Here is a 23,590-nt window from a genome sequence, read left to right as displayed (position 1 = left end):
AATCAATAATATTATTATTATTTTAGCAAAACATTTTTTTAATTTACCATCTGTAGAAGCTATGAGAATAGAAAGGTTCAGTACTTTTGTGAAGCATCACAGCACCGTTGAAAAATATATGGCAAATAGAAATCCAAAATGGATCATGTTGAGAGATAGATGGGAGGGGGTCAATGGAGCTGAAGGGTGGGACTAATAACAAGATAACCAATGTAAAACATACGGGGTCTGTAAAATGTATATAGGTTCAGAAATGTTGCGAAATAGCAAATAGAAGTCAAACTGGGTGGACATCAGAAATGGAGGAAGGACTAAAAACAAACTAAATATAACTATTGTAAAATAGATTGTCTGTAAAATTTGTAAATGATGTCAAAACTGAAGGTAGAAGCGTAAGTGTTTATTAGTTTACTCCAATTGGGGGAAGGGTGGTAGGGTTGGCGGGGAATAGTAAAGGTATATTCTTAAAGTATGTATATCTATATAGGTATGTGTATGTATACATGTGTATATACAGTGGGGGGGAAAGTATTTAGTCAGCCACCAATTGTGCATGTTCTCCCACTTAAAAAGATGAGAGGCCTGTAATTTTCATCGTAGGTACACTTCAACTATGACAGACAAAATTAGAAAAAAAATCCAGAAAATCACATTGTATGATTTTTTTAATGAATTTATTTGCAAATTATGGTGGAAAATACTTTACTTTATAGTGCACTATAATATAGGGAATAGGATGCCATTTGGAACGCATAGCTGCCAACTGTCCTCAGCATTCAAGATGCTCACAGATCAATCGGCACAGTCTGTATACTAACGCTGTTTTCCTCGGCAGTGTCCAGAAAGAGACCATTCCTGTCCTCTTGTCTGGTCAAGACGCTGTCGTGCGCTCTCAAACAGGATCGGGTAGGATGCATTTCCAGCTCTTTATGCTTCCTTTTGATGTTTAACTGCATATTATTTTTATATATTCCACATACAGTGCATTTGGGAATTATTCAGATCCTTTGACTTTTTCCAAATTCTCTTATTACTGCCTTATTCTAAAATGGATTAAATACATTTTTTCCCTCATCAATCCATACACAACCCCATAAAGGTTTTTGGACATTTTTGCAAATGTAAAAAAACACAAGTATTCATACTCTGCTATGAGACTCGAAATTGAGCTTTGGTGCTTCCTGTTTCCACTGATCGTCCTTGATGTTTCTGTAACTTCATCGGAGTCCACCTGTTGTAACTTCAATTGATTGGACATGATTTGGAAAGGTACACATATAAGGTCCTACAGTTGAGCTAAAACAAAAGCCATGAGGTCGAGTGAATTGTCTGTTAGAGCTCCAAGACAGGATTGTGTTGAGGCACAGATCTGGGGAAGCGTACCAAAAAATGTCTGCAGCATTGAAGGTCCCCAAGAACAGTGGCCTCTATCATTCTTAAATGGAAGAAGTTTGGAACCACCAAGACTCGGTTCACCATAAGCACACAGCCAAGACAACGCAGGAGTGGCTCCGGGACAGGTCTCTGAACGTCCTTGAGTGGCCCAGTCAGAACCTGGACTTCTCTGGAGAAACCTGAAAATAGCTTTGCAATGACGCTCCCCATCCAACCTGACAGAGCTTGAGAGGATCTGCAGAAAAAAATGGGAGATACTCCCCAAATACAGTTGTTCCAAGCTTGTAGCATCATACCCAAGAAGAGTTGAAGCTGTAATCGCTGCCAAAGGTGCTTCAACAAAGTCCTGAGTAATGGGTTTGAATACTTATGTAAATGTGATATTTCAGTTTATTTTTGTAAATCATTTGCAAACATTTCTAAACATGTTTTTGCTTTGTCAGTATGGGGTATTGTGTGTAGATTGATGAGGGGGAAAAAACTATTGAATACATTTTAGAATACGTCCGTAACGTAACAATGTAGGGAAAAAAGTGCGGGGGGCTGAATACTTTCGGAGTACGCTGTTCTTTTCCTGAAGAAGCTTAATTACCATACAAGTTGTTTGGGGAATGGGAGAATCTTTTTCTTCTATATACATTGTACAGATTAAATCATTCAGCAACATTGTTTGGAGAGGATGCAGATACTTTTTAATTTTAGAGCTTTGTGTGAGGAATAGTCCTCAAGTGAAATGTTTTCCTTTTTGTACTGGAATGTCTAGGTAAAACTCTTGCCTACGGGATACCGCTTGTTCAGGCTTTACAAGCAGTGGAACCAAAAATTAAGGCAAGTACACTGATTTGTTTATTAAAAAGGTCAACAAATTATTTGCATGATTATCCAGGAACCGCTTTAATGTCAGAGAATGACCAGCTCATTGCCTAAGAATAGTGTGATCATGTGCATGTAGGGTTGATATATACATACATGCATACAGTTGAAGCTGGAAGTTTACATACACTTAGGTTGGAGTTATTAAAACTCGTTTTCAACCACTCCACAAATTTCTTGTTAACAAACTATAGTTTTGGCAAGTCGGTTAGGCCATCTACTTTGTGCATGACACAATACATTTTTCCAAACCAGACTACGGTTTGCAACTGCACATGGGGACAAAGATTGTACTTTTTGGAGAAATGTCCTCTGGTCTGAGGATACAAAAATCTATCTGTTTGGCCATAATGACCATTGTTATGTTTGGAGGAAAAGGGGGAGGCTTACAAGCTGAAGAACACCATCCCAACCGTGAAGCACGGTGTTGGCAGCATCATGTTGTGGGTGTGCTTTGCTGCATGAGGGACTGGTGCACTTCACAAAATAGAGAGATGTATGTATTTAAGTCTATATTAGAAGGTTAATGAAATCAGGAGAGAATGAGAAGGATGTCCCAGTAATCCTTCATTTTGGATTTCTGGAAAAAAAATTGAAAAGTTTCCAGAGTTGATACCCTATATCCGTGTGCCTAAACCTTCTGCATATCCTTCCTCCAGAGAGGGGATGGGCCTCTTGCTGTCATCGTGGTCCCCACCAGAGAGGTATGCCCAGGTCATTTTCTCTTTTCTTTCTCCCACTTGTTGTTCATCTTTACTTTTCTAACCTGTCCAACTTCTCACCTGGGTGCATGTGTTATACAATGAGTCACTGTGCAGTTGTCATTTGTACAACAAGCATACACACATAATGGATGTTGAGTTTGAGTTGGTACCACTTTGATTTCTTCTTGATTTTTGTTCCCCCTCAGCTGGCCCAGCAGAGCTTTCAGATCTTCCAGAAGCTCCTCAAGGTACAGTAAGGTTGTGCCCCAAATGACACCCTATTCCTTTTCTAGACCCAAATGACACCATATTCCCTTTTTAGTGCACTTCTTTTGACCATTTGTCATAGGGCTCTGGTCAGAGTATAGCGCTATATAGGGGGTAGGGGTGCCTTTTGGGATGCATCCCTAGTTTTTCTGCCCAGCAAAGCACTACAGCCACAGTCAGCCAGAAAAGCATTGGGATGTGATGGGCTCATTTCCCCTGGCTGTCTGCTTATTGTACTGTACCTTCCCATTCCCATCCCTCTCCTCTTGCCAGCCTTTCACATGGATCGTGCCTGGAGTCCTGATGGGGGGGGAGAAGAGGAAGGCAGAGAAAGCCAGGTTTTTTCCCCCTATTGATTGACTTTTGGTAGCATATTGGTTATTGGGGGAAGCTTTCACTATAATTGGTGTCAGTGGATCCAACCTAGGCTGTGTGTGTGTGCTTACATTCCTATCTGTCTGTTTAGGCTGCGTAAAGGGATTAACATTCTGATCACCACGCCAGGCCGACTGGTGGACCACATCAAGAACACGCTGAGCATAGCCTTCAGCGCTGTCAGGTGGCTCATCCTGGACGAGGCTGACCGGTACACACACACCTCACCTCACTCACTCACTCACACTCTTTGACCTCTTTGCTTTATGGTGAATGAGTGGTTCTGTGTTTGTCGGGGTGTAGGATTCTGGACCTGGGCTTTGAGAAGGACCTGACAGTGATCCTCAATTCATTGAATGCCACTGGACCTCCCAGGCAGAACGTGCTCCTGTCTGCTACTCTTACAGATGGTAAGCTGCCCAAGTGTCTCGAATAAGACCTAAGTTCTGTTTGTTAGGCACCAAATGGAAGGAAATGGGGAGGAACTGCATTTGACATTTTAGTCATTTAGCAGCATCTTATCCAGAACGACCATCAGTAGTGCATGCATACGTTTTTCATACTGGTCACTTGTGGGAATCGAACCCACAACCTTGGCGTTGCAAGCACCATGGTCTACCAACTGGGCCACACGGAATCAAATCTATTTATATAGCCCTTCTTACATCAGCTGATATCTCAAAGTGCTGTACAGAAACCCAGCCTAAAACCCCAAACAGCAAGCAACACCGGTGTAGCAGCACGGTGGCTAGGAAAAACTCCCTAGAAAGGCCAAAACCTAGACAGGAACCAGGCTATGAGGGGTGGCCAGTCCTCTTATGGCTGTGTCGGGTGGAGATTATAACAGATGTTCAACTGTTCATAAATGACCAGCATAGTCAAATAATAATAATCACAGTAGTTGTATACAGGCAGGATACAACCCCACCCACTTTGCCAAAGCACAGCCCCCACACCACTAGATGGATATCTTCAACCACCAACCTACCATCCCGAGACAAGGCCGAGTAGAGCCCACAAAGAACAAGTTCACGTTAGTCCCTCCTAATATGGTCTGTTTGGTCCCAGCTAACAGGCCAATCAGATCGGTCTGTGTGTGACAGCTGCTATATCAGCTCTCTTGTGGACCAATAGAACATACACTTCCCTCAATATATATTTAGACAGTAAAGCTAACATTTTAAAATTTGTCTCAATACTTCAGCATTTTAGATTTGAGAAATTAGGCTACAGTACAGAATGTCACCTTTTTATTTTAGGGTATTTTAATATCTGTTTTACTGTTTAGAAATTAAAGCATTATTTTGTGCCCCCAATTGAAGAAGGAATACGTATTTGGACAGATTCACTTATAGTGTATTAAAGCAGTCAAAAGTTTAGCATTTTGTCCCTTATTACTTGCACTCAATGCCCAGCTCAGTTAATCCCTACCATTGTGTTGCTGAGTTGTCATAATGCTTCAGCAAATGTACATTATACCAGGGGCGTTGGTAGACACAATGTGAGTAACTTAATTTATGTCCATCAAACTGCCCTGAATGCCTCTGCTGATCCTACAGCGATCGAATGCAGTAATCATGTGCAGATGAACCAGAGTTATACTGTTAGCACTGAGGCGGTGTGGCCTAGTAGGAAGTCCCTATGTGTGCAGCTCTCCCTGCACTAACGTAAATAACATGAGCATGTCTACAGTGCATTTGGAAAGTATTCAGACCCCTTGACTTTTTCCACATACATTACAGCCTTATTCTAAAATTGAGGAAAAAGACCATTTAAAACTTGTTAGGGATAGGGGTATTTGGAATTTCGCATGACTGAGGTGTCCAAAGTAAACTGCCTGTTACTCAGGCCCAGAAGCTAGGATATGCATATGCATGGTAGCATTGGATAGAAAACACTCTAAAGTTTAGAGAACTGATTTGGCAGTTGAAAACCAGAGGACCAATTTTTTTTATTTTGACCTGCCAGCCAATTCCAAGTTTAAGCTATTGAAACCAAAGACTTTCGCCTCCCAAATTGCAGTTCCTATGGCTTCCACTAGATGTCAACAGTCTTTATATATGGTTTACAGGCTTGTATTCTGAAAAACCAACGAGGAATAGTTGTTTATTCTCAGGAAATCTATGGCGAACTTAATCTCATTGCGCGTGTGACCGAGGGAGCGTGCTGCGTTCTTTTCCTTTACTATTGAAAATAGTTTGCTCCGTATGAAGTATTATCGTTTATTTAGATATTAGAGTACCTAATAATGAATTAGGATTGGATTAACTTTACTGGTAACTTTTGGAACTCGTATGTCTGCATTCTGAATGGGTGGATTACTGAACTCAATGACACCTACTAAACGGACTATTTGGGATATAAATAAGGAATTTATCGAACAAAACAACCATGCATTGTGTTCCTGGGACTCTTGTGATTGTGATCAGAGGAAGATCTGCAAAGGTAAGTCACTTATTTTATTGCTATTTGGGATTTTGTGACGCTTGTGCTTGTTTGGATAATATGCTGTTGTGGGGCGCTGACCAGATAATCGAATGCTGTGCTTTCGCCGTAAAGCCTTTTTGAAGGTGGTTAGATTGCCAAGATTCTAAGCTAAAGAATCATGTATGACACTTGTATTATCATGAAGGTTTAATATTACGTTTTCTGTATTTTGGTTTTGGCGCTCTGCAATTTCACCGGATGTTGTCGAGGTGGGTTGCTAGCGGGACCACTGCGCCAGAAAGGTTAATCAATCTACACACACTACCCCATAATGACAAAGCGAAAACAAGTTTTTATACGTTGTTGCAAATGTATAAAAAATAAGGTGTAGGCTCAGAATTAGAAGAATAATCATCCGAGATGTCATGATTAATTTCTTCCCCATCTGAGTCAAATTTGACAAATGTATACATAAAAAAACATCGATCACATTTACAGAATAATTCAGTCCCTTTACTCAGTACTTTGTTGAAGCACCTTTGGCAGTGATTACAGCCTCTTCTTCTTGGCTATGACGCTACAAGCTTGGCACACCTGTATTTGGAGTTTCTCCCATTGTTCTCTGCAGACCCTCTCAAGCTCTGTCAGGTTGGATTGGGAGCGTTGCTGAACAGCTCTTTTCACGTCTCTACAGAGATGTTTGATTAGGCTCTGGCTGGGCTGCTCAAGGACATTGAGACCTGTCCCGAAGCCACTCCTGCGTTGTCTTGGCTGTGTGCTTAGTTAGGGTCGTTGTCCTGTTGGAAGGTGAACCTTTGCCCCAGTCTGAGATCCTAAGTACTCTGGAGCAGGCTTTCATCAAGTATCTCTCTAATTTGCTCGGTTAATCTTTTCCTCGATCCTGACTAGCCAACCAGTCCCTGCCGCTGAAAAACATCCCCACAGCATGATGCTGCCACCACCATGCTTCACCGTAGGGATGGTGCCAGGTTACGTCCAGACGTGACTCTTGGCATTCAGACAAAGAGTTCAGTAGCTGGTTTCATCAGACCAGACAGTCTTGTTTCTCATGGTGTGAGTCCTTTAGGTGCCTTTTGACAAACTCCTAGTGGTCTGTCATGTGCCTTATATTGAGGAGTTGCTTCTGTCTGGTCACTCTACCATAAAGGCCTGATTGGTGTAGTGCTGCGGAGATGGTTGTCCTTCTGGAAGGTTCTCCCATCTCCACAGAGGAACTTTTGAGCTCTGTCAGAGTGACCATTGGATCCTTGGTCAACTCCCTGACCAAGGCCCTTCTCCCCCGATTGCTCAGTTTGGCCAGGCTGCCAGCTCTAGGACGAGTCTTGGTTATTGCAAACTTCTCCCATTTAAGAATGATGGAGACCACTGTGTTCTTGGGGACCTTCAATGCTGCAGACATTTTTTGGTACACTTTCACAGATCTGTGCCTTGACACAATCCTGTCTCGGAGCTCTACTGACAATTCCTTTGACCTCATGTCTTGGTTTTTGCTCTAACATGCACTGTCTAGTGATGCACCAATATGACATTTTTGGCTGATACCGATGTCTGATATTTTCCTTGCCAAAAAAAACTTTACCAATAACAAATATTAAACATTTTTGCGGCCTTTCAAGCATTCTAGTACAGTTAAATAGTTAACACACACGGACGAAGAGGCCTAAGGCACTGCATCTCAATGCAAGAGGCGTAACTACAGTCCCTGGTTCGAATCCAGGCTCTATCACATCCGGCTGTGATTGGGAGTCCCATAGGGCGGTGCACAATTGGCCCAGCGTCGCCGGGGTAGGCTGTCATTGTAAATAAGAGTTTGTTCTTAACTGACTTGCCTAGTTAAATGAAGGTTACATGTTACGCCCCTGAAAGGGGGGAGAAATAATCACGAGAGTGATACGGTCTTGTTTCCTCAATAATAACTTTTAGTGCAATGAGAAAAGACTGCGATTTCCCCGGGAACTTGGGTGGAGACCAGAGCAATCGATCTTAGGCTCATGGATTAAGAGCATTTAGGAGATCACAGATTAACATTTTTACCCTTCCATTAGGCACCACAAAATAAAGTAATCAATATAACGTTTACACATTCCTCTCACAATTCGTACCCTTTGTACGGATTTGAACTTTAACACAATTATATGAATTATCAATCTCTATCAACTAATACTGAATGCATGATCTTTTTAACCTTAGATGTTTTAAGATCCTCACATACTATGAACTTACTAATACTTTTTAATGTATAACAGGCTATGAATATTTCCTTTAACCTGTCACATACACACACACACACCATACTGACCCCCAAAAATATTTTGGGGGCATTTACAGTTTAAATGCACCGTAGCCGAATACATTTAAACTCAGTTTTTCACAATTCCTGACATTTAATCCTAGTAAAAATTCCCTGTCTTAGGTCAGTTAGGATCACCACTTTATTTTATGAATGTGAAATGTCAGAATAATAGTTGCGAAAATTATTTATCAGCTTTTATTTCTTTCATCACATTCCCAGTTGGTCAGAAGTTTACATACATTCAGTTAGTATTTAATAGCATTGCCTTTTCAAATAGTTCAACTTGGGTCAAACATTTTGGGTAGCCTTCCACAAGCTTCACGCAATAAGTTGGGTGAATTTAGCCCATTCCTCCTGACAAAGCTGGTGTAACGGAGTCAGGTTAGTAGGCCTCCTTGCTCACACGCTCTTTTTAATTTCTGCCCACAAATTTTCTGTAGGATTGAGGTCAGGGCCATGTGATGGCCACTCCAACACCTTTGCTGTCCTTAAGCCAGTTTGCCACAACTTTGGAAGTATGCTTGTCCATTTTGGAAGACCCATTTACAACCAAGATTTAACTTCCTGACTGATGTCTTGAGATGTTGCTTCAATATATCCACGTAATTTTCCTTCCTCATGAAGCCATCTATTTTCTGAAGTGCACCAGTCCCTCCTGCAGCAAAGCACCCTCACAACATGATGCTGCCACCCCGGTGCTTCACGGTTGGGATAGTGTTTTTCGGCTTGCAAGCCTCCCCCTTTTCCTCGAAACATAACTATGGTCATTGTGGCCAAACAGTTTATATTTTTGTTTCATCAGACCAGAGAACATTGCTCCAAAAAGTACGGTCTTTGTCCCCATGTGCAGTTGCAAAGCGTAGTCTAGCTTTTTCTTGACGGTTTTGGAGCAGTGGCTTCTTCCTTGCTGAGCGGCCTTTCAGGTTATGTCGATATAGGACTCGTTTTTACTGTGGATATAGATACTTTTGTACCTGTTTCCTCAGCATCTTCACTAGGTCCTTTGCCGTTGTTCTGGGATTGATTTGCTCTTTTCGCACCAAAGTACGTTCGTCTCTAGGAGACAGAACGCGTCTCCTACCTGAGTGCTGACGGCTGCATGGTCCCATGGTGTTTATACTTGCGTACTATTGTTTGTACAGATGAACGTGGTACCTTCAGGCGTTTGGAAATTGCTCCCAAGGATGAACCAGACTTGTGGAAGTCTACAGTTTTTTTTTTATCCTGAAGTCTTGGATGATTTCTTTTGATTTTCCCATGATGTCAGAGGCACTGAGTTTGAAGGTAGGCCTTGAAGGTACACCTCCAATAGGCTGATTGACATCATTTGAGTCAATCAGAAGCTTCTAAAGCCATGGAATTTTCCAAGTTTAAAGGCACACTGACCGCTGGAATTGGGTTTACAGTGAATTATAAGCTAAATATTCTGTCTGTAAACAATTGTTGGAAAAATTACTTGTCTTGCACAAAGTTGATGTCCTAACCGACTTGCCAAAACTATAGTTTATTAACGAGAAATGTGTGGAGTGGTTGAAAAACGAGTTTTAATGACTCCAACCTTTGTATGTAAACTTCTGACGTCAACTGTACATATTTAGGGAGTGACAATGGACTTTGCATTGTACATTTTGTATGATATTTTACAAGACGGTGTATGACACCACTAACACTGTGTGCCTGGCATAGAGATGCGTGTACAGTGCCTTCAGACAGTATTCATACCCCTTCACTTATTCCACATTTTGTTGTTACAGGCTGAATTTCAAATGAATTAAATTGAGATTGTGTCTCGATTTACCTCACTGTTCTAATTAATGTTGTGTTGGCAGGCTTATCCCGGTTAGCTGCGATCAGCATGAAGGAGCCGGTCAGCATCCAGGTGGGAGAGAACTCTGAGGGGATCAACAATCTAACTCCGGACCCCACCACAGTCCAGGGCAAGTCGGACCGCTTTGCTGTTCCTGAGAGGCTGCAGCAGCACATGGTGGTGGTTCCCAGCAAACTAAGGCTGGTCTGCCTGGCAGCCTTCATCCTGTCCAAGTGCAAGGTAAGCAGGGTCTGGTATTGGGTGAAGTTTTCCCTAGATGCTGATCTGATCTTGGGTCAGTTTTAGCTTTTCTCTCACTAAAGATTGAGATTAGGCTTGTGGGATGTGAAGGTGGTCCTAGATCTGTGCCTGGGAGAAACTTCTGCCCAGAATGCACAGTCCACATGCAGATAGCCAACCCCCAAATATCAACCTATCTTATTGTTCGTGTTAAATCAGGGAGCTCAATTAGTCTTACCATTCTGGGAAACTAAGTAGGGATGTTAATCGGTTAGCTTCTGAAAATGACATTTGACCAGTCGTGCTTATTGGTCTGCAGGCTAATTTGCATAATTTAGTGGAATTGAATTGGCGCGTGTGTATTTTCTTTAGTCCTCATGCATCTTATGACACGTGCACAGCATACAGAGCCTAGTTTGAGGAGTGGAATATCCGACCACATGTCAGACCGCGTAAGATTAGATCCTCAGTGGAGTGGAACTTGCTTTTCGTAAGCCCAGTCACTGTGCAACGATTCTAAATTAAATTGCGTGTTTCTCTCCCGTTCTATTGGTTTTCATAACTTTCGTTTCCCAGAAGCCAAATGCCCAATCTTAGTCATATTACCAACGCATCCTAGTTGTTATACTTACTATGCACCCCTCTTTCTAAGTTTCTAACAGATTTTCCTCTGTCACATATGGAACCGCTCGCATTAGGTGTGCTGTTTCAAGTGGTGTTTTCCCCCGAATTGCATTTTGGCAAATGTTTGAATGCCTTTTTTTTAATATATATATACACTGTGTATATATTTTTGCCACTGCTTCATTACAGGAGTTACATGTTCAATAATTGTCTATTCAATTTTGACTGATAAGACAATAGGCTCGCTTTTGGCGCATGTTTCCATTAAGCTCGTAAGGGAAACTGTCCGGTCCTTGTGTGCATGCCTAGTATCAGAGAGCAAGAGGCGAAGCGAGAGGTTTCATTCTCGCCAAAATCTGTCCAAAATAAGCCCAATGCGTTTCTATGTCGCCTGCCTTCAAGCTTTTTAACACTGTTAGGGCGGATAAATAAGCGTCTCGTCATTATATCGAATCCCGAGCTGACAAGGTACAAATCTGTCGTTCTGCCCCTGAACAGGCAGTTAACCCACTGTTCCTAGGCCGTCATTGAAAATAAGAATTTGTTCTTAACTGACTTGCCTAGTAAAATAAAGGTAAAATAAATAAAAAATATACAGATCTCTAATAGTATTTTCTGTTGGTCATGTCGTTTTACTGTTTAGATTTTTTTTTACTGTTTGTTAACCGGTTAATGATATTTTTTTATTCGGCAGCAAAAGTTACTGAAATTTGCATCCCTAAAGTAAAGGATATGCACATTGTCCCATTTTATATTATGGCTGTGTTTATCCTCTCACCCCTGCAGTTTGAGAAGGGTCACAAGATAATTGTGTTTGTGTCGAGTTGTGAGGCAGTGGAGTTCCTGCTGAACCTTTTCAACGCCGTGCTCTCTGGGCCAAAAGCCAAACAGCAGCCTACGCTCAGCTTCTTCCGTCTCCACGGCAACATGAAGCAGGAGGTGAGAACCTACTTTTTTAACCTACCATGTACCCATGTGACTGCATGTTAGTACAGGACTTTTTTACATTTGTGTTAAACAGGCATCACTTCCAGGGCCTTCTCTGGAGCAGCAGCACAGTCTTTCCAATGAAGGCTGCTTTTAGTCAGGGTCAGAGAGTGGCTATACCATGCCCTGTGTTGCCACTAACCAGCTGGTGTAGTGTGGCAGTCACCAGGCCATGCCCTGTGGCTGTACCCGGGGAGGAGCTGAGGGCTAATGCCCTGCCCAGTGTTCACCCCTGTCCCAGGGCCGCTAATGACAGTCAACGGGGGCTGCCCATATGGCACCTCTGGGGGCGTGGGACTGGAGATGGGCAGTGGGCACAAGCTCTGGTTATATATTAAAGAGGAATGGCAGTATGGACGGCAGAGGCTGTCATCGAGGCTGGATCTATGTCTCAAATGGCACCCTATTCCGTATATAGTGCACTGCTTTGGTCAAACGTAGTGCACTATGTTGGGGATAGGATGCCATTTGGGATTCGGACAGAGTTATTATGGATGTGTTTGGGAATAGGAGTGCACAGGCTTGGGCCCCTTACAACTGCTCCTGTGACGAGGATGGCAGGTGACACAGCTGTTATTGCACCTGAAACAGATTGTCCTCCACAAATACCCTTTATGGATTTTGGTGTTGTCTTATATGGTCAAATAATTTTTTACCTGTACAAAATTAAACAACAAACTTTATTTTTAACAGGAAAGGACAGAAGTTTTTCAAGAGTTCTCTCTCTGCAAGACTGGAATTCTGCTCTGTACGGTAAGCCAGCTCAACGTTTGAGACACTGCCTGGGCCTAAATGACGCCGGATATACATTTACATTACATTTAAGTCATTTAGCAGACGCTCTTATCCAGAGCGACTTACAAATTGGTGCGTTCACCTTATGACATCCAGTGGAACAGCCACTTTACAATAGTGCATCTAAATCTTTTAGGGGGGTGAGAAGGATTACTTTATCCTATCCTAGGTATTCCTGAAAGAGGTGGGGTTTCAGGTGTCTCCGGAAGGTGGTGATTGACTCCGCTGTCCTGGCGTCGTGAGGGAGTTTGTTCCACCATTTACATTTACATTTAAGTCATTTAGCAGACGCTCTTATCCAGAGCGACTTACAAATTGGTGCATTCACCTTATGACATCCAGTGGAACAGTAGTGCATCTAAATCTTTTAAGGGGGGTGAGAGGGATTACTTTATCCTATCCTAGGTATTCCTTAAAGAGGTGGGGTTTCAGGTGTCTCCGGAAGGTGGTGATTGACTCCGCTGTCCTGGCGTCGTGAGGGAGTTTGTTCCACCATTGGGGGGCCAGAGCAGCGAACAGTTTTGACTGGGCTGAGCGGGAACTGTACTTCCTCAGTGGTAGGGAGGCGAGCAGGCCAGAGGTGGCTGAACGCAGTGCCCTTGTTTGGGTGTAGGGCCTGATCAGAGCCTGGAGGTACTGAGGTGCCGTTCCCCTCACAGCTCCGTAGGCAAGCACCATGGTCTTGTAGCGGATGCGAGCTTCAACTGGAAGCCAGTGGAGAGAGCGGAGGAGCGGGGTGACGTGAGAGAACTTGGGAAGGTTGAACACCAGACGGGCTGCAGCGTTCTGGATGAGTTGTAGGGGTTTAATGGCACAGGCAGGGAGCCCAGCCAACAGCGAGTTGCAGTAATCCAGACGGGAGATGACAAGTGCCTGGATTAAGACCTGCGCCGCTTCCTGTGTGAGGCAGGGTCGTACTCTGCGGATGTTGTAGAGCATGAACCTACAGGAACGGGCCACCGCCTTGATGTTAGTTGAGAACGACAGGGTGTTGTCCAGGATCACGCCAAGGTTCTTAGCGCTCTGGGAGGAGGACACAATGGAGTTGTCAACCGTGATGGCGAGATCATGGAACGGGCAGTCCTTCCCCGGGAGGAAGAGCAGCTCCGTCTTGCCGAGGTTCAGCTTGAGGTGGTGATCCGTCATCCACACTGATATGTCTGCCAGACATGCAGAGATGCGATTCGCCACCTGGTCATCAGAAGGGGAAAGGAGAAGATTAGTTGTGTGTCGTCTGCATAGCAATGATAGGAGAGACCATGTGAGGTTATGACAGAGCCAAGTGACTTGGTGTATAGCGAGAATAGGAGAGGGCCTAGAACAGAGCCCTGGGGGACACCAGTGGTGAGAGCGCGTGGTGTGGAGACGGATTCTCGCCACGCCACCTGGTAGGAGTGACCTGTCAGGTAGGACGCAATCCAAGCGTGGGCCGCGCCGGGAGATGCCCAACTCGGAGAGGGTGGAGAGGAGGATCTGATGGTTCACAGTATCGAAGGCAGCCGATAGGTCTAGAAGGATGAGAGCAGAGGAGAGAGAGTTAGCTTTAGCAGTGCGGAGCGCCTCCGTGATACAGAGAAGAGCAGTCTCAGTTGAATGACTAGTCTTGAAACCTGACTGATATGGATCAAGAAGGTCATTCTGAGAGATAGCGGGAGAGCTGGCCAAGGACGGCACGTTCAAGAGTTTTGGAGAGAAAAGAAAGAAGGGATACTGGTCTGTAGTTGTTGACATCGGAGGGATCGAGTGTAGGTTTTTTCAGAAGGGGTGCAACTCTCGCTCTCTTGAAGACGGAAGGGACGTAGCCAGCGGTCAGGGATGAGTTGATGAGCGAGGTGAGGTAAGGGAGAGAAGGTCTCCGGAAATGGTCTGGAGAAGAGAGGAGGGGATAGGGTCAAGCGGGCAGGTTGTTGGGCGGCCGGCCGTCACAAGACGCAAGATTTCATCTGGAGAGAGAGGGGAGAAAGAGGTCAGAGCACAGGGTAGGGCAGTGTGAGCAGAACCAGCGGTGTCGTTTGGCAAACGAGGATCGGATGTCGTCGACCTTCTTTTCAAAATGGTTGACGAAGTCATCTGCAGAGAGGGAGGAGGAGGGGGGGGGGATTCAGGAGGGAGGAGAAGGTGGCAAAGAGCTTCCTAGGGTTAGAGGCAGATGCTTGGAATTTAGAGTGGTAGAAAGTGGCTTTAGCAGCAGAGAGAGAAGAGGAAAATGTAGAGAGGAGGGAGTGAAAGGATGCCAGGTCCGCAGGGAGGCGAGTTTTCCTCCATTTCCGCTCGGCTGCCCGGGAGCCCTGTTCTGTGAGCTCGCAATGAGTCGTCGAGCCACGGAGCGGGAGGGGAGGACCGAGCCGGCCTGGAGGATAGGGGACATAGAGAGTCAAAGGATGCAGAAAGGGGGAGGAGAGGAGGGTTGAGGAGGCAGAATCAGGAGATAGGTTGAGAAGGTTTTAGCAGAGGGAAGAGATGATAGGATGGGAAGAGCGGGGGAGAGAGAGCGAAGGTTGGGACGACGCGATACCATCCGAGTAGGGGCAGTGTGGGAAGTGTTGGATGAGAGCGAGAGGGAAAATGATACAAGGTAGTGGTCGGAGACTTGGAGGAGTTGCAATGAGGTTAGTGGAAGAACAGCATCTAGTAAAGATGAGGTCGAGCGTATTTCCTGCCTTGTGAGTAGGGGGGAAGGTGAGAGGGTGAGGTCAAAAGAGGAGAGGAGTGGAAAGAAGGAGGCAGAGAGGAATGAGTCAAAGGTAGACGTGGGGAGGTTAAAGTCGCCCAGAACTGTGAGAGGTGAGCCGTCCTCAGGAAAGGAGCTTATCAAGGCATCAAGCTCATTGATGAACTCTCCGAGGGAACCTGGAGGGCGATAAATGATAAGGATGTTAAGCTTGAAAGGGCTGGTAACTGTGACAGCATGGAATTCAAAGGAGGCGATAGACAGATGGGTAAGGGGAGAAAGAGAGAATGACCACTTGGGAGAGATGAGGATCCCGGTGCCACCACCCCGCTGACCAGAAGCTCTCGGGTGTGCGAGAACACGTGGTCAGACGAAGAGAGAGCAGTAGGAGTAGCAGTGTTGTCTGTGGTGATCCATGTTTCCGTCAGTGCCAAGAAGTCGAGGGACTGGAGGGAGGCATAGGCTGAGATGAACTCTGCCTTGTTGGCCGCAGATCGGCAGTTCCAGAGGCTACCGGAGACCTGGAACTCCACGTGGGTCGTGCGCGCTGGGACCACCAGATTAGGTGGCCGCGGCCACGCGGTGTGGAGCGTTTGTATGGTCTGTGCAGAGAGGAGAGAACAGGGATAGACAGACACATAGTTGACAGGCTACACAAGAGGCTACGCTAATGCAAAGGAGATTGGAATGACAAGTGGACTACACGTCTCGAATGTTCAGAAAGTTAAGCTTACGTAGCAAGAATCTTATTGACTAAAATGATTAAAATGATACAGTACTGCTGAAGTAGGCTAGCTGGCAGTGGCTGCGTTGTTGACTTTGTAGGCTAGCTGGCAGTGGCTGCGTTGTTGACACTACACTAATCAAGTCGTTCCGTTGAGTGTGATAGTTTCTACAGTGCTGCTATTCGGGGGCTAGCTGGCTACCTAGCAGTGTTGATTACGTTACGTTGTGTTAAAAGAACGACAATAGCTGGCTAGCTAACCTAGAAAATCGCTCTAGACTACACAATTATCTTTGATACAAAGACGGCTATGTAGCTAGCTAAGAAGAAATTGCTAAGATTAGACGAATCAAACCGTTGTGCTATAGTGAAATGTAATGAAAAGTTATACTACCTGCGGGCCGAAGTGCGAATGCGACCGCTCGCTCCAACCCGGAACTATCTTCCTGCGGGTTGAGGGAAACAGTTAGATTAAATAATGACTGTCGTACCAGGTCTAAATTGTGTAGCCCTGGGTCCCAGGCAGTGAGTGGCCTGAGTATCATCCCCTGTTTGCTGGAAGAAAAATACAGAATATCCCTGCCCTGCGGGAACCAGCCCAGCTTCTCTTTCCATTAGCTTTGGCAATTTGCTAAAAAGTTCCCTAGGCAACTGAGCTTGCCATGGACTTAAACCCAGAACTGTTGCCTCTCAAAATCATTTTCACTTGATGTTGTGAAAGGTTGCATGGCCAGTTCTTGTCATCCTTCCTTACACCCCTCTCTCTCTGTTTCTTACCCCCCCCCCCCCCCCCATCTCCTTCACTACTTGATTGGTCATTCAATTGGTCGTTCAATTCAATTGCTTAGTTTCTAGATATTTGTCCTTTGCCATTCGTTTGGACTTGCATTCCTTCAACCAGCCACTGAGGCACACCGTCCCACGGTGTCAAAACAATATCAACAATGACAACTTCATTTTGGGGAAATTAAATGTGTGTGAATGAGAGAACCCTTAATTCTAAATGACAAGGCTGAATGAATAAGTGGTTCTAATCCGTCTGACAGGCTTGGCAGGGCCCATCACTGGCCTCCATCTGTACTGGCTGGCCAGGCCAGCATCGCTACTCCACCCCTCCCTAGGCAGTCCAGTGTGCCCGGCCAATACACAGCTCATCCTGGCCCTGCCACTGGCAACCGAAGGCCCAGAGCTCCATGCAGCATCTTCCCTCTTCCTAGCACTCTAATATCAGCTATTTATTTATATTATACGCTACAGCAGTGTAGCTGGCCACAAACCACAAGGGCCTCCCAGACCAATAAAGACAATGGCCTTTTTGAAATGTTAGCCCATTTCAAACAAACTCCTGTGCGTGCACACATTTGACCAGGAAAATGTACTACTTCTTACCTACTTATTAAATCTTACCTAAAAGTCAGAGGGTTGGTTTCAGCCTTGCATTGGGAGGTCCACGACATCAAAATCATTATTTTTTATTTTTTTCTCCAGGATGTTGCAGCACGTGGACTTGACATGCCTCAGGTGACATGGATTGTACAGGTAAAATTCTAATATAAGAACATGACATTACTGTCCATAGAGGGTTTCCAAGTGAAATGTCAGATATTTGAATTTAAATTAGTAATTTGTGTGTCTGTGTGTTTCAGTACAACCCTCCAACCACTCCAGCAGAGTATGTGCACCGCGTCGGGCGAACTGCCCGTATAGGAGCTAAGGGAAGCAGCCTTCTCTTTCTCACCCCTGCTGAAATGTCCTATGTCACTTCTCTAGCAAATCACAATATCAGGTAGGTCTGTGGATGATCACTCAACATCCCTTCTCTAACCCGTGTTGCCATGTTCACAACCTTTTTATGGTTGTGTGACACATCTCCACACAGTGTCTGCGTCTCCAACTCTAAAGTTAGTCTTATTTGTACTTTTCTATGCTCCATATAAGACCGTGAAACACTTTTCTCTCCCAGTCCTGTTCTCATACACACACACACTAATGCTTCATTCCCAAGCTCTTAGTGTAGCCCGGGCTGAATCGTCAGGGCAGCTCAATCTCTGTGAAGGGGAGCACTGACAGCCACTGAGCAGAGCCAGCCAGAGCTGTCACCCTCTATGGTCACGTGCCTACCAGGACTAGACTAATCACACCGCCACTGCGGAACATACCGCACCCCACATCTATTTTTATGGGCACAAGCACTGTTCATGACACAAACTGTTCACACCCCTCTTGTTGGCGGAGAGAGTTTTTAGCAGGTTTAAAGCGTATTTCCTGCAATTCTATACATTTTGTCATGGGGCGCAAAGAAAATGGTTAAGCAAATGTTCATGCAATTCTGTACATTTTGACATGTCTAATGTATATTCATGTGATATGTGCACGCACAGGAGTTTGTTTGAAATGGGCTAACATTTCAAAAAGGCCATTGTCTTTATTGATCTGGGAGGCCATTGTGGTTTGTGGCCTCCTGCCGAACCCACAATTTGGGAACCACTGTGCTATAGGTTTATTAAAAGGGTTTAGGACGAGGGAGTAAGACATCCGGAGAGATCCAATAGAAAGTCATACTACAAAAGTCTCACTACTTTGTGTCTTTAGAACAAGCACCCGTTTGAGGCTATGTCACAATGTTTGAATTTCCCCAAATGTACTTGGTAGTTTTTTGAAAGCAGTCCACAGTGGAACTCAGGGTGTCTGGGGTGTATTCACTAGGAAGCAAATGTAACCATAGGGGCCAAAAAATGGAATGGACCTACCTGAATTTGTCCAATAAGAAACTCTTGTTTTTGTTTTCAAATGTTTTCTGCATCAAAACGGTTTGCTACGGTTTGCACAGTGCACTAATGAATACACCCCTGTTGTCAACTGTTCCTCCAGCCTGTCTGAGATGAAGATGGAGATGATTCTGTCAACGCTAATGCTGGACGACCGCTTCAAAGTCAGGGGAAAGTATGACGGCAAGGTGAGGTAGCAACAAGCTCAACACATTTTATACTTATAAGACTATATTCAGCTTTCACCAATGTTAAAAGTGCTTTCCTTCTGGTCAGTTCAATCCACATAACTTGTGTGTGTTGTGCACCTGTGTGTGTCTGTAGAAGTCTTCCGGGGCTCCGGAGCAGGAGGTGCAGGAAAGAGCAACTGTCCTACAGACGGAGTTTGAGAACGTTGTCCATAACGATAACAACTCTGTCCAAGCAGCCAAGAGAGGTGTGTTAAATTTGTTTAAAATTTGCACACAAGAAAAGACCATAAGATGAGAGTTTAAAGACAAAGGAAAACTGCAGGAGAGGGATAGTATGGCACCTCCCCCTTTCCATTTTTAAAACAGAATCCTAACATTAAAGAAAATCAAATAGTTGGGAATAACACACACAAAAAAAAAAGATTTAAGCATGGGTAAAAAATTAAATAAATTCAAGTTAAATGCATAATCACCATGCGTTTACAAACCAACTTCACCCAACATTGCTGGGTTAAACAGACAAAAAAAGCGAAGAATTCTATGTTTAACGTGATCATTGACATTATATAGCAGGAAAGTTTGGGTACAGAATCAAAAGAACGGCTTCCTCATTATGAGAGAATGATATTCTCACTAACAGTTTGTCTGGTTGACTGGTTTAAACCCCTGTTTTGTGGTCCTCGTTTTAGTGATGTTCACTCATCTCTTTCCTCTGTTGCTTTAGCCTTGCAGTCCTTCCTACGGGCGTACACTGCCTACCCATCCAACATGAAGCACATCTTCCATATCAAAGCCCTGCACCTGGGCCATGCCGCCAAGAGCTTCGGCCTGAGGGACGCCCCACAGGGCCTGGTCACTGCCCCTGCCAAGGGCTCCAACAAAGACAAGGGACAGGCCAAGGGCAAGAGGTGAGCCTAAACACTGCGGCACCGCTAGCATTCCTGAACTGTCTGTCACTTTCTTACTGTCATTCATACATCTTCTTTTTTTTAATGTAAAAATGTGGTGTTTAGCATGTATGCATGTACAGTTGAAGTCGGAAGTTTACATACACCTACATATATTAAACTCTGTTTTTCACAATTCCTAACATTAATCCTAGTAAAAATTCCCTGTTTTAGGTGTTAGGATCACCACTTTATTTTAAGAATGTGAAATGTCATAATAGCAGAGAATCATTTATTTCAGCTTTTATTTCTTTCGTGACATTCTCAGTGGGTTAGAAGTTTACATACTCATGTGGAATTTGGTACCATTGTCTTTAAATTGTTTGTCTTGGGTCAAATGTTTCGGGTAATCTTCCACAAGCTTCCCACAATAAGTTGGGTGAATTCCTCCTGACAGAGCTGGTGTAACTGAGTCAGGTATGTAGGCCTCCTTGCTCGCACACACTTTCAGTTCTGCCCACACATTTTCTATAGGATTGAGGTCAGGGCTTTGTGATGGCCACTCCAATACCTTGACTTTGTTGTCCTTAAGCCATTTTGCCACAACTTTGGAAATATGCTTGGGGTCATTGTCCATTTGGAAGACCCATTTGTGACCAAGCTTTAACTGATGTCTTGAGATGTTGCTTCAATATATCCACATCATTTTTCCTCCCTCATGATGCCATCTATTTTGTGAAATGTGCCAGTCCCTCTTGCAGCAAAGCACCTCCACAACATGATGCTGCCGTGCTTCACTGTTGGGATGGTGTTCTTCGGCTTGCAAGCATTGTCCCTTTTCCTCCAAACATAATGATGGTCATTATGGCCAAACAGATCTATTTTTGTTTCATCAGGCCAGAGGACATTTCTCCAAAAAGTACAATCTTTGTCCCCATGTGCAGTTGCAGACTGTAGTCTGGCTTTTTTATGGCGGTTTGGGAGCAGTGGCTTCTTCCTTGCTGAGAGGCCTTTCAGCTTATGTCGATATAGGACTCGTTTTACTGTGGATATAGATACTTTTGTACCGGTTTCCTACAGCATCTTCATAAGGTCCTTTGTTGATGTTCTGGGATTGATTTGCTCTTTTCGCACCAAAGTACGTTCATCTCTAGGAGACAGAACACGTCTCCTTCCTTAGCGGTATGATGGCTGCGTGGTCCCATGGTGTTTATACTTTTACTACTTATACTATTGTTTGTACAGATGAATGTGGTACCTTCAGGGGTTTGGAAATTGCTGGATGAACCAGACTTGTGGAGGTCTACACATTTTTTTTCTGCCTTTTTGTCTCATTTCTTTTGATTTTCCCATGATGTCAAGCAAAGAGGCACTGAGTTTGAAGGTAGGCCTTGAAATGCATCCACAGGTACTCAAATGATGTAAATTAGCAGAAGCTTCTAAAGCATTTTCTGGGTTTTTCCCAAGCTGTTTAAAGGCACAGACAACTTAGTGTATGTAAGCTTCTGACCCACTGGAATTGTGATATGGTGAGGTAAGTGAAATAACCTCTGAGATAAAGTCTTTAAACAATTGTTGGAAAAATTACTTGTCATGCACAAAGTAGATATCCTAACCAGCTTGCCGAAACTATAGTTTGTTCACAAGAAATTTGTGGAGTGGTTGAAAAAATAGTTTAGTGACTTCCGGCTTCAACTGCATGTGTGCAATAGAGGAAGCTGCCCTTTTTTTGCTTTTGAAATATCAGCCATAGCGAGCTGCCATTCCTGTCCCTCTGGGTGTAGAGGAGTGGCTGTATGTCTAGACTCCCAGAGGACGATCCGTATGGCCAGGCGGGGCCGTTACTAGGGGTGTCTGACACTGGACCTGCCTCCACTCATCTCTACTCTCACACAGCTATTAGTGGTCATCTGAGGGATTCCCCTGAGGCTTAGCACTCAGGTTCTGGCCTGACTGACTTCTGGCTGGCTGCTTGGCCTGGACTCGCCCTCCAGACAGACGCAGGCAGCGCAGCACAGAGAGGGAAGGAAGGTCAGCTCAGCAGGGTGCCATAGTGCTCATTAGCCTGCTGATTGTGGGAGACATGTTAGTTTATTCTGCGCTGCTTGGACTGATTAGCGTGGGCTCTCACTTCTACAGCAAGCTAGCAGCTAGCACCTGCTATAGATATATGCAATCTGACTGACGTTCAGCTCAGTGGAACTTGGTTCATTTGGTTTCGGCGAGCTAGGTTTGTAAAAAGATTCCTTGCCCATCACCTTGATGTAAGAGTATGGTTCATGTTTTTTTCCTGTGTGTGTCTCAAGTGGCACCTTATTCCATATATAATGCACTACTTTTGACCAGGGTCTTGGGACTCGTTTCCCAAAGCGTTCATAGCATTAAGATCATTGCTAGAACTGTCTTACCATCTTCGGTTGTTTCCCAAAACCATTATTACTAAAGTTGTACTTGAAAACGTTTGTTATTTACCGACTGCCTTAGATGCTTTTTTGCCCTTCCCAGTCACTTTATACACAGAAGAGCTCAGCTAAACACATAATTACGTTTTCTGTTGCGCTGTGACCGCCGATAACTTCAGAACGAAGTTGACTACAAATACAACGTTGCCAATTTCTTTGCAATTGTTACAAACAAGTAAAGAATAAAATTGTTTGAAGTGAAAACAGAGATGACTGCAAAAGATAAATGGGCTACGTAGGCCTGTATATTAAAATCACATTGAAGTCAATTGTATATTCATTCAATTGCATTCTATTTGCCAGTTCTAGGCTGTTTGTAATTTTTGGCTCAATATATTTCATGATGTGTAATGTGTCATCTTGATTTAGTGTATTATTATAGAGTAAGCATTTAGAATGTTTTGTTACAGCCCGAATAAAACATTTATTAAATTGAGATTGTGTCACTGGCCTACACACAATACCCCATAATGTCAGAGTGGAATAATATTTTAAGAAATGTCTTGAGTGAGGTATTTAAACCCTTTGTTTTGACAAGCCTAAATAAGTTAAGTTGTAAAAAAAATGTGCTTAAAACCTCTTAAAGATCGGGTCATTTTTTTCAACTTTTTGTTAAAAATCGCGCAAAATTTCAACGTCCTGCTACTCATGCCAGGAATATAGTATATGCATATGATTAGTATGTGTGGATAGAAAACACTCGGAAGTTTCTAAAACTGGTTAAATCATGTCTGTGACTATAACAGAACGTGTGTAGCAGGCAAAACCCCAAGGAAAAATGTTCACCAAAAAAAAAAAAACTCCACCAGTTCTCTGTATTGTCTATGGCAGGGGAAAATAGATAGCGCCCAGTTTACAATTCCTACAGCTTCCACACTATGTCGCCAGTCTTGGCAATTGGGTTGAAGTTAATCCTTGGTGAAATGAAGAATAGGCACTTCCTGTCATCGGGTACACCGGAGGAAGTTATGAAAGAGAGAATATCGAACATGATTTCAAGACCTGCTGCTATTGAATACAGATCGCCCCGTGATCAATTTGATCGATTATTAACGTTTACTAATATCTAAAGTTGCATT

At 44.0% G+C, this 23,590-nt stretch overlaps 1 protein-coding gene across 5 annotated transcripts in view; it reads left to right on the top strand.

Annotated features, from left to right (window-relative positions):
• Window positions 1-23,590, top strand: part of ddx31 (DEAD (Asp-Glu-Ala-Asp) box polypeptide 31) — a 76,863-nt gene that overhangs the window by 10,298 nt on the left and 42,975 nt on the right. For all 5 annotated transcript variants that reach the window (XM_065011774.1, XM_065011773.1, XM_029638580.2 and 2 more), the window contains exons 6-20: window positions 836-906; window positions 2,159-2,223; window positions 2,928-2,972; window positions 3,179-3,220; window positions 3,513-3,577; window positions 3,706-3,825; window positions 3,918-4,024; window positions 10,185-10,402; window positions 11,813-11,965; window positions 12,707-12,766; window positions 17,692-17,742; window positions 17,850-17,989; window positions 19,075-19,159; window positions 19,296-19,407; window positions 19,887-20,070. In XM_065011774.1, coding sequence (XP_064867846.1) covers window positions 836-906; window positions 2,159-2,223; window positions 2,928-2,972; window positions 3,179-3,220; window positions 3,513-3,577; window positions 3,706-3,825; window positions 3,918-4,024; window positions 10,185-10,402; window positions 11,813-11,965; window positions 12,707-12,766; window positions 17,692-17,742; window positions 17,850-17,989; window positions 19,075-19,159; window positions 19,296-19,407; window positions 19,887-20,070 — 1,518 coding nt within the window. The remainder of the gene's footprint in view (window positions 1-835; window positions 907-2,158; window positions 2,224-2,927; window positions 2,973-3,178; window positions 3,221-3,512; window positions 3,578-3,705; window positions 3,826-3,917; window positions 4,025-10,184; window positions 10,403-11,812; window positions 11,966-12,706; window positions 12,767-17,691; window positions 17,743-17,849; window positions 17,990-19,074; window positions 19,160-19,295; window positions 19,408-19,886; window positions 20,071-23,590) is intronic.

Source organism: Oncorhynchus nerka, linkage group LG27, assembly GCF_034236695.1.
Source record: "Oncorhynchus nerka isolate Pitt River linkage group LG27, Oner_Uvic_2.0, whole genome shotgun sequence".
Classification (NCBI taxonomy): domain Eukaryota; kingdom Metazoa; phylum Chordata; class Actinopteri; order Salmoniformes; family Salmonidae; genus Oncorhynchus; species Oncorhynchus nerka.
The sequence above is the reverse complement of the archived record's forward strand: the minus strand, read 5'-3'. Positions and strand labels throughout refer to the sequence as shown.